The sequence below is a fragment of the Serinus canaria genome, chromosome 1, assembly GCF_022539315.1.
Source record: "Serinus canaria isolate serCan28SL12 chromosome 1, serCan2020, whole genome shotgun sequence".
Taxonomy (NCBI): Eukaryota; Metazoa; Chordata; class Aves; order Passeriformes; family Fringillidae; genus Serinus; species Serinus canaria.
In genome coordinates this window covers 112,932,268-112,949,244 of record NC_066313.1, presented here as the reverse complement: position 1 = coordinate 112,949,244, position 16,977 = coordinate 112,932,268, and the positions used below count along the sequence as shown (strand labels likewise).

The window sequence follows — 16,977 nt, the reverse complement described above, 5'->3', positions numbered from 1 at the left end:
TTTTATATTATATTATATTATATTATATTATATTATATTATATTATTATTATATTAATATTATATTATATTATCTTTACTTATTTATTATCTTATCTTCTATTCTATTATCTTCTACTTGTCATTTTTTGTCTTATTATTGTACCTATATTATATTAGCTATCGACATATTATATATTGTTCATATAACATCTTATCATAAAATATAATATAATATTATATTATATTATGTTCTGTATGTCATGTGCTATATTATGTTCTATAATTATGTTATGTGAAAGAGAGATTTAATTATTATTTAACATAATATATATTATATATGTTATTATTAACATATTAGATTTTAAGTATTATTTGACACTATATATAGTGATACTACTATATATAATACAATAGGATATAATATATTATGATATGATATAATAATATAATATAATATAATATATAATATAATGTAATGTAATGTAATGTATGTAATGGTAATAGAATAATAGAATGAATAGAAGAATAGAATAGAATAGAATAGAATAGAATAGAATAGAATATAGAGATGTAAAGGCTGTAAAGTGAATTTTGCAGTTGATTTTGCCTGGTGGGCCTCAGGTGCAGCCCCTGGAATTTGGGAATGGGGGCCTGGATTTGCCCTGGGGCTGACCCTGCTCCGCTGCCTTCAGCCACAGGCAATTTCCTGTTCAGAGGGGTGGGCACTGCCCGGGGCTGTGCTCGGGGAGGGCTTTATCCTCAGTAAAAACACTTCTGGAATATTCTGGAAGGTCTGGGGGGGTTAGGGCAGGGTTGGAACAAGGCTGAAGGGAGAAGGGATGGGCAGAGCTGGAATTGCAGCCCTTGGGACCAATCCAGGAGGAATTCAGGGAGCAGAGAGCCAGGGAGAGCTCAGGGTCGGAGTTTGGGGACGAGGAGGCACCAGAGAGGAGGAATTCCCTACAAAATCCCTACAGAATTCCCCAAAAATTCCCTTCAAAGGGACAGGGGAGGCCTCGGGGATTTGGGATCCACCTGGATCGCCTGGGCTGCTCCTTCCCTCTCCCTGCACCAACTCTGAGCCCTCCCTGGCACAGGGACTCCATCCTGGCACAGGGATCTCCCTCTGATCCCATCCTGGCACAGAGATCTCCCTCTGATCCCATCCTGGCACAGGGATCCCATCCTGGCACAGGGATCCCATCCTGGCACAGGGATCCCATCCTGGCACAGGGATCCCATCCTGGCACAGGGATCCCATCCTGGCACAGGGATCCCATCCTGGCACAGGGATCCCGTCTTGGCACTCTAATCTCCCCCGATCCCATCCTGGCACAAGGATCTCCCTCTGAGATCCCTCCTTGGCCCTAAAATCCCTTCCTGATCCTATCCTGGCACTGAAATGTGCCCCTGATCCCATCCTGGCACAGGGATCTCCCCCTGATCCCACCCTGGCACAGGAGTCAGATTCATCATTCCTGCCTTCATTGGGACATTCCCAGCAAACACAGTCAGCTGGGGCTGCCCCTGGATCCCTGGCAGTGCCCAAGGCCAGGCTGGACACTGGGGCTGGAGCAGCCTGGCACAGTGGGAGGTGTCCCTGCCATGGCAGGGCTGGCTCTGGATGAGTTTTAGGGTCCCTCCCAACCCAAACCATTCCATGATTCCATGGATGTTTGGCACAGGGGTGCTCCAAGCCCCCTCCCTGGTGCCTGATTTCCCAGCAGGTTCCTGCAGACAGAACTTTCTCTTCTGCCTTGATGAAAGCTGAGAGGCAGAGAAGAGCCAACATTTTATGTTTGCCTCCATTTCCTTGTGGGGAAATCCTGAAATCCTGAGGCCATTTAAATCCACAGCAAAACTCCCCATTCCTGAGGTGATCCCTGGCATCAGGAATGGACTGTGGAGCTCAGGATTGTGTAGGAATTTGATGCTTTTTGAGATCTCTTCCTTCCAAAACTATTCCATGATTTTACAATTCTATAAAACCCAAATTCCCCTTGGGGAAGGGAAAAATCCCTCCCAGCTGCAGAGTGATGCCTTCACATCTGTAAACTGATTCCTTGTGAGGCTGCCCCAGAGCAGGGGCTGGGCAGAGCTCCAGAATAAATCAGGGATTGATTCCAAGGATCTCCTGCATGGACCCACCTTGGGCAGCACCAGAGCCCAGCCAGGGCTGCACCCAAGATGAACCAAAATGGACCCAAAATGAACCCAAGATGACCCAAATGGCCCCAAAATGCCCGGCCGGGCACGGGGTCTCTCCCTGGGATCAGCTCTGCTCCATTCCCACCTTGCAGTTCATTGTCCCAGCCCAGCTTTAGCCCAGGCACTCCCACCCTGCTTGTTTTTCTCTCTCCAGCCCACGGGGTTTGTGCTCCTGGGCTGAGATTGGGATCATTTGTCCTTGGTGCCCAGCTGGAGCAGGAATTGTTTTGTCTCCCTGCTCTGTGCACAGAGCTCTCCATCCCATAATATGAACCCAGACCTACACCCTAAAGCAGCACAGAACCTGAAAAATAGAAAAGTTCCAACCTGAGCCATCAGTCCCACAGGAGAAGGAGCAAACCCACCCAAGACAAACCCCAAGAAGGGATTTTGGCAGCAGAAATCTCCTCCCGTCCCCAGCTCCCCCCAGGGATTCCTCAGCAGTTCTGTAAATCCAAGGAGGAAATTCCTTGGTGACTTCTGGCATCATTCCCATTAATATTATTCCCATAAAAATTATTCCCATTAATATTATTCCCATTTGAATTATTCCCACTTTTTTTTTTGTCCCTCCCTGCCTGTCCCCCTCTCCCTTCCCATCAGTGCCAGCAGTTTAATTTGGGGTTCACGGGTTTGAGGGATGAGGGGGCTGGAAGGAGGGAAGGAAATTCCCTTCCTGTGTGCATCCGTGTCCATCCGAACTCCATTTTTGGGAGAAGCTGCTGAAAATTTAGGAAAATCATTCCTCACCTCCTCAAAACATTCAGAGCATGGATTGTCCTCCTGGGAAAGGAGAAATCCCTGGGGAAAAACAGGAGGGGCTTTAAGGATCCTAAAGGGGATGGGGTTTTACCCACTGTTATCACCTGGGGATCCTACAGGATTTGGGGTTTTACCCACTGGTATCACCTGGGGATCCTAAAAGGGATTGGGGTTTGGCCATTATTGCCTGAAGATCCCAAAGGATTTGGGATTTTACCCACTGTTATCACCGGACAATCCTAAAGGATTTGGGATTTTACCTGATGGTTCTAAAAGCAATGGGGTTTAGCCACTCTCACCTGAAGATCCTAAAGAATTTTGGATTTTTCCCATCATTTTCACCTGAGGACCCTAAAAGCAATGATGCTTAACCATTATTTCCTGAGGATCCTACAGGCTTTAGGGTTTAAAGCCCCATTATCACCTGAGGATCCTACAGGATTTGGGATTTTACCCATTGTTACCACCTGAGGGTCCTAAAAGCAATTGGGGTTTAGTCATTATCACCTGAGGATCCTAAAGAATTTGGGATTTTTCCCATCATTATCACCTGAGGATCCTAAAAGCGATGGGGTTTTTGCAATCATCACCTGAGGATCCTAAAAGCGATTTGATTTAACCATTTTCACCTGAGAATACCTAAAGTTTAACCATTGTCACCTGAGGATCCTACAGGATTTGGGGTTTTGCCCACTGTTATCACCTGAGGGTCCTAAAAGTGATGGGGGTTTAGTCATTATTACCTGAGGATCCTAAAGCCTTTAGGGTTTTAAGCCCCATTATCACCTGAGGATCCTAAAAGCAATGGGGTTTTGGCTGTTATCATCTAAGGATCCTAAAGGATTTGGGATTTTACCTACCATTATCACCTGAGGATCCTAAAAGTGATGGGGTTTTACCCATTATCATCTAAGGATCCTAAAGGATTTGGGATTTTACCTACCATTATCACCTGAGGATCCTAAAAGCGATGGGGTTTTAGCCATTATCACCTGAGGATCCTACAGGATTTGGGACTTTCCCATCATTTTCACCTGAGGACCCTAAAAGCAATGATGCTTAACCATTATTTCCCGAGGATCCTACAGGCTTTAGGGCTTTCAGCCCCATTATCACCTGAGGATCCTACAGGATTTGGGATTTTACCCATTGTTACCACCTGAGGGTCCTAAAAGCAATTGGGGTTTAGTCATTATCACCTGAGGATCCTAAAAGTGATGGGGGTTTCTGCAATTACCACCTGAAGATCCTAAAAGTGATGGGGTTTTAGCCATTATCACCTGAGGACCCTAAAAGCAATGATGTTTAACCATTATTACCCGAGGATCCTACAGGCTTTAGGGCTTTAAGCCTAAAGCCTGTAGGATTATCACCTGAGGATCCTAAAGGATTTGGGATTTTTCCCATCATCATCACCTGAGGATCCTATAAGCAATGGGATTTTGGCCATTATCCTGAGAATCCTACAGGATTTGGGATTTTGGCCATTATCCTGAGGAACCCTACAGGATTTGGGATTTTGGCCGTTATCCTGATAACCCTCCATGATTTGTGGAATTTTGGCCATTATCCTGAGAACCCTACAGGATTTGGGATTTTGGCCATTATCCTGAGGACCCTACAGGATTTGGGATTTTGGCCATTATCCTGAGGACCCTACAGGATTTGGGATTTTGGCCATTATCCTAGAACCCGACCGATTTGGGATTTTGGGCCCATTATCCTGAGGACCTCAGGATTTGGGATTTGGCCATTACCTGAGGACTCCTACAGGATTTGGATTTTTGGCCATTATCCTGAGGAACCCTACGAGTTGGGATTTGGGCCATATCCTGAGGCTCCTACAGATTTGGGATGTTGCCATTATCCTGAGGATCCTACAGGATTTGGGATTTTGGCCATTATCCTGAGGATCCTACAGGATTTGGGATTTTGGCCATTATCACCTGAGGACCCTACAGGATTTGGGATTTTGGCCATTATCCTGAGGACCCTACAGGATTTGGGATTTTGGCCATTATCCTGAGGATCCTACAGGATTTTTTTGGGCTTTGATCCCATTTCACCTGAGAATCCTACAGGATTTGGGATTTTGGCCATTATCCTGAGAATCCTACAGGATTTGGGATTTTGGCCATTATCAGCTGAGGATCCTACAGGATTTGGGATTTTAGGCACCGTTATCAGCTGAGGATCCTAAAGGGGCAGCAAGTCCTGGGGAGTTTTTTCCAGAATCCCAAATAATCTGATTTTTGGGGTTATTTCTCTCTCCCTGCTGTGCCCAGGATGGGCTCCGGCACTTTCCCTGCTCCGGGAGGGATTTGGGGCGCTCACAGAGATCAAAGCCAAAATCCCTGCGGGAATTTGGGCACTTCCCAATCCCTGGGAGTCAGGGAATTCCCATCCCCCATTCCTGCCGGCATTTTGGGGGATTTCCCATTGAGTGGGAAATCGGAACAAAAATAATCTTTATTTTTTATTTTCTGTCACTTTTCCCTATGCAACATTTCATTAAAAACCTCCAAATAATTTAATTTAATTTATAGGATTTTTTTTTTTTGCTCCAATCCAATAAATACTTGCAGGGATAAATCAACAACCTGATAAAAATTTACATTTTTAGTGGTGTTTTCAGCGGGTTTTGCTTCCAGCAGCAAAGCAGCAGCTCCGTGAATGAATGAGATTTGAGGATCAGGGATTTTTTTTGGGCAGAAATTTGAGGAATTCGGGTGCAAAAGGGAAAAACTCGGCCGGGGAATCTTAACCTGCGTTGTTAAAATTCACCCCGAAATTGTTGCTGCCCTCTCTGGCGCTTCCAAAGCTTTTCCTGGTGCAGTGTGGGGGGAAAAATCGGGATTTTGTGCTCGAGGGATCTCTTGTAGGATGGAAATTCCCTCGGGGTTTGTTTGCAGCGGGCAAAAATTGGTGTCAAAATACAAATTGGGGGAGTTGTAACAGCCGTGGTGGTTCCCAAAAGGATCCCAAAACCCGCTGTGAGAGCCCGTCCTCAATTTAGGGGTGCTAAAATCCCCATTTTGGGAGCAGCAGCATCCGCTTCCCATTCCCAAAAGTCGCTTAATTCCCATTTATTCCAGAGCAACTGGAGGGCAATCGACACCACTGAGGGCTGCTCTCCTTATCGTGCAAAAATAAAATTAGAATGGAGAGGGAGAACAGAACTGGCTAAAAAAAAATACAGAAAAAACCCACAAAAACGCACTAAACTGCAAAAAATAACCCCAAAAAATCCAGATAAAAGCAAGCGCAGCCAGGTGCGGGCGGTGCTAATGGGGCTGTAAAATAAACAGCTCGATCTGCACCGAAATATCAAAATCTCCTCCCCGCGGTGTTTGCCCTGGCTGCTCTCTCTGATTTAACTCCTCACCTTCCCTAGAGAAGCCTCCGTGCAGTCCGATCGGAAATTGTCGCCTTTCATTCACATTAAATCCCGAGAACGCCGGGAATTCATGGGGAAAATGGAAATATTGGGGATTTTCTGCTGAATCGTGGCGTTTTCTGGGTCTCCCCACGCGCGTGGGGCCCGTTTGTGTTTATTTCGTGTTTATTTCGTGTTTATTTCGTGTTTATTTCGTGTTTATTTCGCGTTTATTTCGTGTTTATTCTGCGTTTATTTCGCGTTTATTTCGTGATTACATGGAGCTCGAATTAAGGCGCGATGCAAAGCAAGGAGCGAAACTCAGCTCAAAATATTCAGGAATTTAAATATAAAATCCTCTCCAGCTCTTGACTAAAGAAAAAAAACCCAATTAAAGGCTGTTTTTTCACGTTTTAGCAGATGGATGCACATCAGTGAAATAACTCCTCTTATCTCTGCCGTGCCCGTAAAAAGTTATCAGCCACTAATAGAGCCCAGATGGGTTTGAAACTGGGCTTTGCAACAGCCGCTGGCCTGAATATTTCTCTTTTTCCCCCCTTAAAATAGAAAAGAAAATTAAATACGGCAGCAAAAAGTGGAAAACACGGGATTCAAAAAAAAAATTAAAGAAAAATTTTTAAAACTTCGAAAAATTCAGGAGCTCGGCGGGAAATAATTTAAGCACCAAATTCGGCTGCTTCAAAGCAGGGACCTGTTGCAAGCGCGGCGGGCGGGCGCTTTTTTGGGGGCACAGGAGGCGGGAATGCCCCTGGGCAGTGCCAGGATGGGCATCCCTGGGTGCCCCACCAAGGGACAGCGGGACAGGGACAGCGGGACAGCGACACCGGAGCCGGGGGATGTGGGCAAAGCTCCGCTCCCGCCAGGAATTCGGGACCCCGGCGCATCCCTGTCCCCGCAGCGGCGCCGAGCTCTCCCCGCCGGGTTAATTAATTAATTTTTTTAATTAATTGCGTTAAACCCCGCAGCATCAAAGGCAAAATCCGTCCCCAAAGCGGCTCCCAGGCGAGCATCCCCTGCTCCCGTGGGGCTGCGGGGGTCTCGGATGCTGTGGGGAAAGGAGGGACCGGGGTGGGAGCAGCTCCCGAGGCTGCGGTGGCCGCTCGCCCCAAATCCCAACTCCCAGATCCCAAATCCCAACCCCAAATCCCAACTCCCAGATCCCAAATCCAAATCCCGGAGCGCTGTCCCGGGGATGCGGGAGATCTCAGTTGCTGTGCGGACTGGAGGGGCCGTGGTGGGCGCAGCTCCCGAGGCCGCAGCGGCCGCTCCCAACCCCAAATCCCGATTCCAAATTCCAAATTCCGATCTTAAATCCCAAATCCCAAATCCCGACTCCAAATCCCGGGGTCTTCCCGCCCCCCCCCCCCCCCGCCACCGGTGCCGCTCCGCCGGCGGGCCGCGCGCGCCCTCCGGCGGTCATGGCGGGAACTGCACCCAGCGCGCTCCCGCCGCCCCTGGCGCGGCTCCGACGGGAGCGGCCCCGGGGGGTCCCCGCGACCACCTCCATCCATCCACCCCTTCACCCCTTCATCCCTTCATCCCTTCATCCCTTCATCCCTTCATCCATCCATCCATCCATCCATCCATCCATCCATCCATCCATCCATCCATCCATCCATCCATCCATCATCCATCCATCCATCCATCCATCCATCCATCCATCCATCCATCCATCCATCCATCCATCCATCCATCTCTGAGCTGCCGAGGCTGGCGGAGGGGGCGGCGGCCCGCGGGTGGCCGCGTGGAGGGGCGGGGATGCGGCGGGTGAGGGGTGTGAGAGTTGGGGGAGGGAAGCGCAAAGACAGCGCCGAGAGCGCGGCGGGGACAGGTCGGGATCGCCCCGTTCCCGGTCTGGGTTCCGGCAGTGGCAGGGACGGGTCGGGATCGCCCCGTTCCCGGTCTGGGTGACGCTCGCGGAATCGGCGACCAGAATTAAAAATATAATAATAATTTTAAAAAAAATTAAAGAAAGCCACCAAAACCAAAAAAGCCCCAGCCCGACCCGGCAGCCCCGCCTCCCCCCAGCATCCTCGCTACCGGCTCCGCGGGCTCACAGCGACCGGCGGCTGGCGAGCCGACCCGCTGGTGGCCGTGTGGCTGTGCCCGAGCTGTCGCCGGCGGTGCTGTCCCCGCGCTGGGCTGTGCCGAGGAGGAGGAGGAGGAGGAGGAGGAGGAGGAGGAGGAGGAAGGCTGGCAGGGATGGCCCTGGCTGGGAGCGCCGCCACCGCCCCAACAAACCGAGCGGCGCCGGGCGCCCCTCGGGGCCGAGAGTGCGGCGGGGACACCAGACCGGCGGTGGCCGTGTCCGGGACCCCCCAGGTGTCCCCCTCCCGGAGCAAAGAGCGCCGTCAGCTCGCCCGGGGAGGAGCGGGGACCACCCGGAGAGGAGCGGGGCCGGCGGCGGGCATGTGGCGGGGCGGTGTCTGCGGCTCTGCGGGCACCGTGAGGGCACCGGGGGCTGGCTGGGTGAGCCGCGGGCGAGCGGGAGCCTCGGCGGGCAGACGGGCACGGCCGGGGGTCGCAAGAGCCGGGGGGTGCCGCTGGCCGGGCGGTCGCGGAGCCCCGTGGGACGAGGCTCGGTCGCGGTGTCCCCGCCGAGCCGGCGCTCGGCCCGCGCCGATTCCGGGAGCCCCCGGCCCGCGGCCGCGCCCCGGTAGGGCCGTGATTGGCCGGTGCCCTCCCCGTATGCAAAGCACCGGGGGAATGACATTCCTCCGCACGCCTCCGCCGCCCCGACTCGCTCCCGGCCACCTCCAGCCAGCCCGGCGGCCGCCGGCCGGGCGCGCTCGCCCCGCGGCCCCGCGCATCCCATCCCTTCCCAACCCATCCCATCCCGGCAGGAATTCTCCGTGCCCACGGGAAGCTGCCGGCCGTGGAGCGGAGGCTGGAGCTGCTCTCTAAAGCCGGCCGGCAACTCCGGGGTTCGATCGCGCCCGCCGCTTTCCGCCTCTGCCGCCGTTGTGGGGTCACCCCCTCCCGCCGCCGCCTCGTTTCGCGGAAGGAAAGATTTCACCCGTTCAAAAGTAGAGATTTCGCTGAGTGGAGAGGGGTGGTGTTTTTTTCTCTTTTTTTTTTCCGCTTTTTTAATTTTTATTTTTCTGCTGTCTCCGGTGGTTTTGGGTTTCTGCGTGCGCGGCGGGCTCCATCCCGCAGGACGAGGGGGAGAAAAGCCGTGTTTGCCAGAGCAGCCTTCCACCTGCTGCGGTTCAAATATTGTTAAGCAGCCGGTTCCTGTGGCCGAATTAGAGGAAGACTGCCTGAGATACTGAAAAAAAAAAAAAAAAAAAAAAAAAAAAAAAGAGAATTGGCAACGAGCGCCGAAGTTGTTGCAGACTGTTGGTTTGACTGCTGAGGAGGACGTGAGTGGGAGAGAGAGAGCGCTGTTGCACACACAAAACCACAGAGAGAACCCACAATTTAACCAACATCCCCAACCCCGAGTTTGCAGCTGTTGGATCTCTCAGCTCCGGCGCTTGCGATCGGCTGTGACTTTTCTTTGAATTAATGAAAGGCGTTCTAGCAAAGATTGAGGCTTGAAGCTTGAATGCCGTGCACTGAGCTTTTCTTTTCTTTTTTTTTTTTCTTTTTTTTTTTCCTTTTTGCGCAAGAATGATTGAAAGGTCATGACACGAGCGCTCTTAGAGCAACGCCAAGCAAACTACTGAAGCTCATTTTCAAGGCTGCTTTAAAAAAAAAAAAAAAAAAGAAAAGAAAAGAAAAAGGAAATCTGGCGGAGAACATTAATGGATTCCTGTTGTGTTTAAATTCTCTACAGATTCTATTGTAAATATTTGATGAAGTCCGGTAGATGTGCGTGTGCGTGAGTGTGTGGCCGTGAATTTCTCTCCAGTTGTAGCCAGCTGACCTTTGCTCAGCAAGCCGAGCTCTCGATCCGCCTCCTCCGAGGAACAGCCCCGAATTTCCCTCCGAGAGCGATTTTTGCCTCCAGAAGACGCCGGCGCCTTTTGGTTTCTCTTGGGAGCGGAGAGAAATCACCTGGAAGGACCTGGGCAGCGCAGGCTCTGCGCCTGTTTCCGACCGCCTCAGCGCTTGCTCGCCTCCCTGTTTTTACTTTTTCCGGCCACTTTGGGATGAGCTTTGGCCCCGCTCCCTTTCCGCGTCCCGGCCGCGGTAAAGCCGCACGACCCTCGCGTTGATCGGATTAACGGGATCTGTTCCGGCGGGCCGGGAAGCCGAGAGTTCAGGCTATCAGCAAAACAAAAATTAACTCGGGGGACTGGCGCAGCACCAACTTCTCCTCGGAGCGGGGGCTCAGCCCGCGCCCGTTTATGTTGGTCCCCAGAGAGCGGCTCGCTGAGGAGTTGCGCTCGCGTGGCCGCTTTGTAGGAACTCAGTGGAGGTGTTGTGTGGCTCTAAAGGCTTGTTGTGATGCGTATCCCCGTAGATACCAGCACCAGCCGCCGCTTCACGCCGCCCTCCACCACGCTGAGCCCGGGGAAGATGAGCGAGCCGCTGGCGCTGCCCGGCGCCGAGCACAGCGGGGCTTTGCCGGGGAAGCTGCGCAGCGCCGACCGCAGCATGGTGGAGGTCCTGGCGGATCACCCCGGGGAGCTGGTGCGCACCGACAGCCCCAACTTCCTCTGCTCCGTGCTGCCCACGCACTGGCGCTGCAACAAGACGCTGCCCATCGCCTTCAAGGTAGGTCCCGGGCAGGGCTGGGTGGGGATGGGGGAAAAAAGCGGGGGAAGGATGCGGGGATGGGGGCTCGGATCTGCTCCGGCGCGCGCTGCGGCCGGCCTGCCGGCCATGCGCGGGCCCGCCGTGCCAGCCGGGCCCGCCGGCGGTTCGCAGGGCTCCGTGGCCGGGAGTGGCCTGGCCGGGCCTGGCCGGTCCGGGCAGGGCCCTGGTGCGGATCCGGTAGGGCCGGGCCAGGGCTTTCCTGTCCGGGTCCCCGGGTCACGGGAGGCGCCCTGGGCCGGGTCACCGGGCTGGCCCCGCTCCTATCGACCCGGTGCCGGGTCACGGGCTCGGGCCGGGTCGCTGGCCGGGTCCCCGGCCAGGGCCTACGGGGCCGGGCCGGGTCCGTTGTCCGGGGCCGATTCCTGGCGCGGTCCGGGCGGCGCTTTTCCGTGTCCGTGCCGGGCCGGTGCCGGTCGCTAGTTTGCACGGAGCCGTTCTTCCTTTCCTTTCTTGTCCCGTCCTTCGCTTCCACTTCGTCATCTCCCGCCTTTCGCCTCACCCTTACGGCCGTCCGCCCCATCCGATTCCTGTTGCGCCGTCCCTTCCGGCCGCTCTCGCGGCAGGAGCGGGGGCAGCCGGGGAATGCCAAGGGCCGGGAAAGTCTCCCTGCAGCCGCTGCCTCCCTCTCCTCCGCACTCAGAGCTCTGGCAGTGACAGGCGGCTCTGCTCGGGGGGAAAACAGAAATAAATAATTTGATTTCCAAAAGCCGGCCCCGCGGAGTTCGGCTGAGCTGGGGAGCAACTGGTCACGGGCGGCCCAGAGCTGGAGGAGCCCCGGGATCCCCCAGAAGTCGCCCAGGGTGGTGGCAGGTCCCTCTGTCCTTCTGTCCCTCTGTCCCGCTGCCACCCACGAGGGACCGGCCCCGCTCGGGACCGGGACTTTCCCCCGCCAGGGACTCTCGGAGGGACAAAACACCACAAAACAACCGAGGGACAAAACACCACAAATCAGCCCAGCGACAATCCCAAACCTCACATTTCCTCTTTCACTGGCCCGGTTTAACAGCAGCAAAAGTCGCGGCCTAACCCGGGCAGCCCGCTGGGAATTCTCCCCGCGTTTGCAGAGTCCCTTGCTAAACCCGGGAAAAGAAGGGGAAAAAATCCGGGAAAAGAAGGGGGAAAAATCCGGGAAAAAAAGGGGAGAGGGAATGGGAGAGAACATCCCGGCTCCCGCCTGTCCCGAGCCGGGCGGGGGATGCTTGTGGTGCTTTCCTCCCTTCCCGTTACCCGGCTCCCAGGAAAATCCTCCTCCCTTGGAGTAAAATCCTCCTCCCTTGGAGTAAAATCCTCCTCCCTTGGAGTAAAATCCTCCTCCCTTGGAGTAAAATCCTCCTCCCTTGGAGTAAAATCCTTTTCCCTTGGAGTAAAATCCTTCTCCCTTGGAGTAAAATCCTTCTCCCTTGGAGTAAAATCCTTTTCCCTTGGAGTAAAATCCTTCTCCCTTGGAGTAAAATCCTTCTCCCTTGGAGTCAATTCCCCCTCCCCTCGCTCACGCTGGTTTTTGCCCCGGCACTGTGGCTGACTCCCTAAACTCGCTATTTTCTCTGAAAATTGGCTCCTGGGCGAGGGGTGGAAAAGGGAATTCTTCTCCTTCTCCTTTTACCGAGCCGGGAGCCGCACGGACACGCAGCTCCTGGGAGCCCCGGGGGTTGATTTAGGATCGGGATTTGCCAAGCCGGAGCTTTTTTTTTTTTGCGGTCACTAAACCCCGGCTGCTTGGGCTTAACTTTTTTTTTTTTTGGTGTGTGTGTGTTGAAGGCCACCAGACTGGAGCCTTTCCTGTGTTTTGGGGAGAGGAGAAACGAGGGAGAAGGGAATCAGCTCAGCTTCGGGAATCCAAGCTGAGGAGGGAAAAGTTTTATTGTGTCTGCTCTCGTTCTCTGCAGATAAGAGCGGGGCAAAGGGAGGATCCGATCACGGGGTCACTTCCTAAATTCCCACATTTAGATTAATTATTACACTCTTCCCCACGCACCGGGCTCTTAATTAGCCGGGAAGTTTTTTTCCTGCTGGAAAAATCCGGGAGTGAAAAGCGCTCCGCCCCGCCGGGAAGGGAGAGGAGAGAAATCCCGATTTTTCCTGGGGGATCCCAGTCCGGGTGACATCCAGGACAGGAGAGCTGGCTCTTCCCTCTCCTGCCCGCTTCCCCTCTCATCCCTAGGAATGCCTCGATGAGTGGAAATTCCTCCTGGAAAAAATTCCAGGGGGTTTCAGAGATGCCCGCAGCCTCTTTCCCTCCTCCGTCCCCAGCGTTCATCCTGCTCCAAACTCAGCTTCTCCAGGAGATTGGAAAACTGGGATAATTCCACCTGGGAATAACCAGCAGAAAAAACAGAATTAAAAAAATAATTATCAATCCCACCAGAAAATTAGGAGAAGGTTTCATTGGGAGAGCCTGGAAGGGTGGGCTGGAAGCACCTGCTGCCCCCGGGTTCTTCATTTTCCTCCCCAAATTCTCTCTCCGTGCACGGCTGAGAAATAAATCCTGAAAGGATTTGCCACGTCTCTGTGGTTTCCTACTGAATATTAACTATTTGCAAAGGCATTTTTAAAAAAATCAGGATTTTTCAGATCGTTTGGCCCAGTGGAAAAAAAAAAATACACTTCAGATCATTCCTCTGCTGAAAATATTTTAGTTTGCACCTGACAAAATGTGCTGGGTTTCATCGAGTATTTGTTGTTTTTATTCATTGTAGGGATAAAAAGAGGCAGGCAGAGAGGTTTTCTCCTCACATTTAGAAAAATCCAAAAAAAAACCTGCAGGACTGGGATATTATTTCTAACCCAAGGGATCAATTTTCATTGGTTTTTCCTAAATTTCAGAACGATTCCGAGAAACTTAAAAAACAATTCACAACAACCAAATAAGGTGCCAAATAAATTCATTGTCCAAATGCTGCTAAAGGATCCAAATCTTCATTTAAGAGGCCAATTTGGATTAATTGATGCAGGAGAAATAAATTTAGATCACCCCACAGCACTGCAAGCCTGACATTCTTCTTGCTCCTCGGGAAATGCAAATTTTAGAGGTAAAAAGTACAAGCAAGTCCTTGATAACTCCAGTAACAAGTCCCAGCTTATCTGTTTAGTCTTTTTTCTAATGTAAATATTTGTATTTCTGTTTCTATTGTCTGGGACTTTCAAGTCCAGTTTCTTTTCTGGGCTGGGTCAGTTTTTGACTCCTTTTTAAGATTTTTCTTCCCGTTTCTTGTCACTGAGTTTGGGATTTGAAAGCTTTAAAACATTTCTGTCAGAGACAACTGGCCCTGGACCCATGAAAAACTTTGTGAAAGCTTAAAATAAATTAAATAAATTCCCTTAAATTCAGTATTTCAGCATAAATTCCCTTAAATTCAGTATTTGCATGGCAGGGGAATGCCCTGATTTTCCCTTTTCCCTGTTTTTTGTCTGTGAGATGTAGCTGCATCAAGGTTTTGTAGGATTTTTTTTAAGAACTGGCTGCAGAGTTGCTGATTTTGTGAGGATTTCCAAGCTTCAGCATTTCCAGCAGGGCCTCATTTCTGCCAAAAATCGGGGGAATCTGAAAAGCCGAGCTGAGTGCAGGCCCAAAAAACCAAATTACAGCACAGAGAGCAGAACAAAAACCCAAAAATCAGGGGAAAGAGGAAGTTGAAATCAAGATGTGAAGAGGGAATTTTGACCCAGAGCTTTTAGCTTGGCATGTGGAAGTGAAAATCAGGGCTAGGGGTGAGCAAAGGGAGAGGACAGAAGTGAAAAGCTCAGCCCCCTGCGGAAAGAAAAGCTGGGAAATACCTGAAAATGGGGAATTCTCTCATCTGGTGGGAGGTGGCTGTGGCTGAGGAATCAAAATCAGGGCTGGATCGAGTAAAGGAGCTGCTGATCTTGTTTTTAAAGAGCAAACAGATCAGAAAAGAGAAATAAAATCAGGTTGTGACAGACTCCAGCCAGTTGTAACTGCCTGGACTGAAGTCAGAAAATGTTAAGAGGAAGGAAAATCTCGAGCTGCAGCTCAGAGGATGCAGTGCAGGGCTGGTTCCTCTTCCAGAGGCAAAAGAGGAATTAAAAATGAGCTGGATTTTTATCTCTGGGTTTGTTTCTCTGGGGGGTTTGGGGGTGTTTTTGTGGTGGTGGTGCTGTGGAATTGGGGAAACAGCAACGGGCTCTAAAGACAATCAGACAAAATAATTCCAGCTCTGATTTTTGGCAGAAGACAGGGAGAGAGATCCCAGATGTCCATGGTGTTCCAGCAGGTTGAATTTGTTTGGGGAATTCAAAGAGATACAAGGAAAAAATTAAATTTTTTATCATTAAACCAGCGTGAACAGTTAAAAAAAAAAAATCAGGATTTTAAAGTTCAGAAATCTTTGTATTTCTCATCAAAACCCCAGCGAGTCCTGTGCTCCTAAAGGTTTGATGGATTCTGGCACCAAGGAGCACAAATATTTTGGGGAAAGGGGCAAGTCCTTAGTTCAGGTCATGATTTCCATCCATCCACTCGAGGGTGAGGCCTGAAAATTATTTGCTTTATGCTCCTGAAGGAAGGAAAGGAATTGTTCAGTAAATTGGGATTAAACATTTGATTGAGGCCTGATTTTCCACGGCCTTGCTCTGGATTTCTGCTCGGGCAGCTCCGCTAAGAGCTCCTGATGTAAATCAAACCATCGAGCTCTGCTGCTCCAACTTATTTATGGACAATTACAGAGATTATGGAAAGCTCATTTTCTGTGTTTTTCATCTCAGAGCACTTTTTCATCTCACGTCCTGCTGGGTGTTTCAGAGGCGCAGCAAGGAAGGATTTCTGTCCAACCTTTGGGAAAAATCGGGTTTGAAATGGGAGAAATCCACAGTGAGGAGTAAAAAAAAGGATGCATTTTAAAGAATAAAAGTGATGGTAATATAATGATATTTAAAAAACTCACTATCTTAGGACCTTTGCTTCTCCAGGAAATTTCCTGGAGTTCCCCTGGAAATTCTTTTGCAGGTGGAAGTGAAAATCAGGGTTAGGGGTCAGCAAAGGGAGAGGACAGAAGTGAAAAGCTCAGGCTCCTGTGGAAAGAAAAGCTGGGAAATACCTGAAAATGGGGAATTCTCTCATCTGGTGGGAGGTGGCTGTGGAATTCTTTTCCAGGGGAGAAGAGTTTTTTATCCAGGTTGGAAAACACTTTAGTGCAGCAGCAAACCAACCACCACGCTACCATTTAGCAGCGGGCAGCTGTGGAATTTATCCTTTCAGAGCTCAAATTCTGTAATCAAACTGAAAATCCTTGATTAGAGAATAACCAGAACACCTGGGGGGGAAGGATGGAATTCCCATCCCAGCAGATCGGGAACGATTCCCAACACCCGCTTGGCCCACCCAACTTTTCACCGCGGCTTCTTCCCCCTGCTTCGACCTCTCAAGGAAACTGAGGGTTCTGCTCTTGCTGGCGCAGGTGGTGGCCCTGGGGGACGTTCCCGACGGGACCCTGGTGACGGTGATGGCCGGGAATGACGAGAATTACTCGGCGGAGCTGCGCAACGCCACGGCCGCCATGAAGAACCAGGTGGCGCGCTTCAACGACCTGCGCTTCGTGGGCAGGAGCGGCAGAGGTACGAGGGGGGGCTCCAGCTCCAGCTCCTGCTCCTGCCCCCGGACAGGAGCTGGGAGTTGTTATCCACCAGGGAACGCTGGAAAATCCAGCACAGCTCCTTCGGTTCCAAAGGCGCCGGATGGGTTTCCGCCTTTCCGCCTTTCCGCCCGGTTTTCCGCGCCGCGGTGATTTTTAAGCAATTTTGAAGTTTCCCACTGGGAAACAAAATATCAAAATGCACCCAGAGAGTGACGGTTTGACTCTGGAAGCCACCCTTGCTAATTTAGGCAGCGCGGTGTTACCCGTGGTTAGGGTTAAGTGGCAGATTTTCAATTTAAAATGAGAATTTTCAGCTTGTGGTCGTCTCGGGGCT

At 51.2% G+C, this 16,977-nt stretch overlaps 1 protein-coding gene and 1 long non-coding RNA gene across 4 annotated transcripts in view; one reads left to right on the top strand and one right to left on the bottom strand.

Annotated features, from left to right (window-relative positions):
* LOC103815716 (runt-related transcription factor 1) overlaps nucleotides 1–16,977 on the top strand; it is an 89,682-nt gene that overhangs the window by 52,662 nt on the left and 20,043 nt on the right. For all 3 annotated transcript variants that reach the window (XM_050978459.1, XM_050978420.1, XM_050978510.1), the window contains exons 3-4: nucleotides 10,757–11,010; nucleotides 16,467–16,623. In XM_050978459.1, coding sequence (XP_050834416.1) covers nucleotides 10,757–11,010; nucleotides 16,467–16,623 — 411 coding nt within the window. The remainder of the gene's footprint in view (nucleotides 1–10,756; nucleotides 11,011–16,466; nucleotides 16,624–16,977) is intronic.
* On the bottom strand, nucleotides 9,407–10,733 carry LOC108961918 (uncharacterized). The gene is made up of 2 exons (XR_001990330.2): nucleotides 10,217–10,733; nucleotides 9,407–9,616 (listed from the first exon to the last, which is right to left on the bottom strand). It is a non-coding gene; the product is annotated as an uncharacterized LOC108961918 (long non-coding RNA).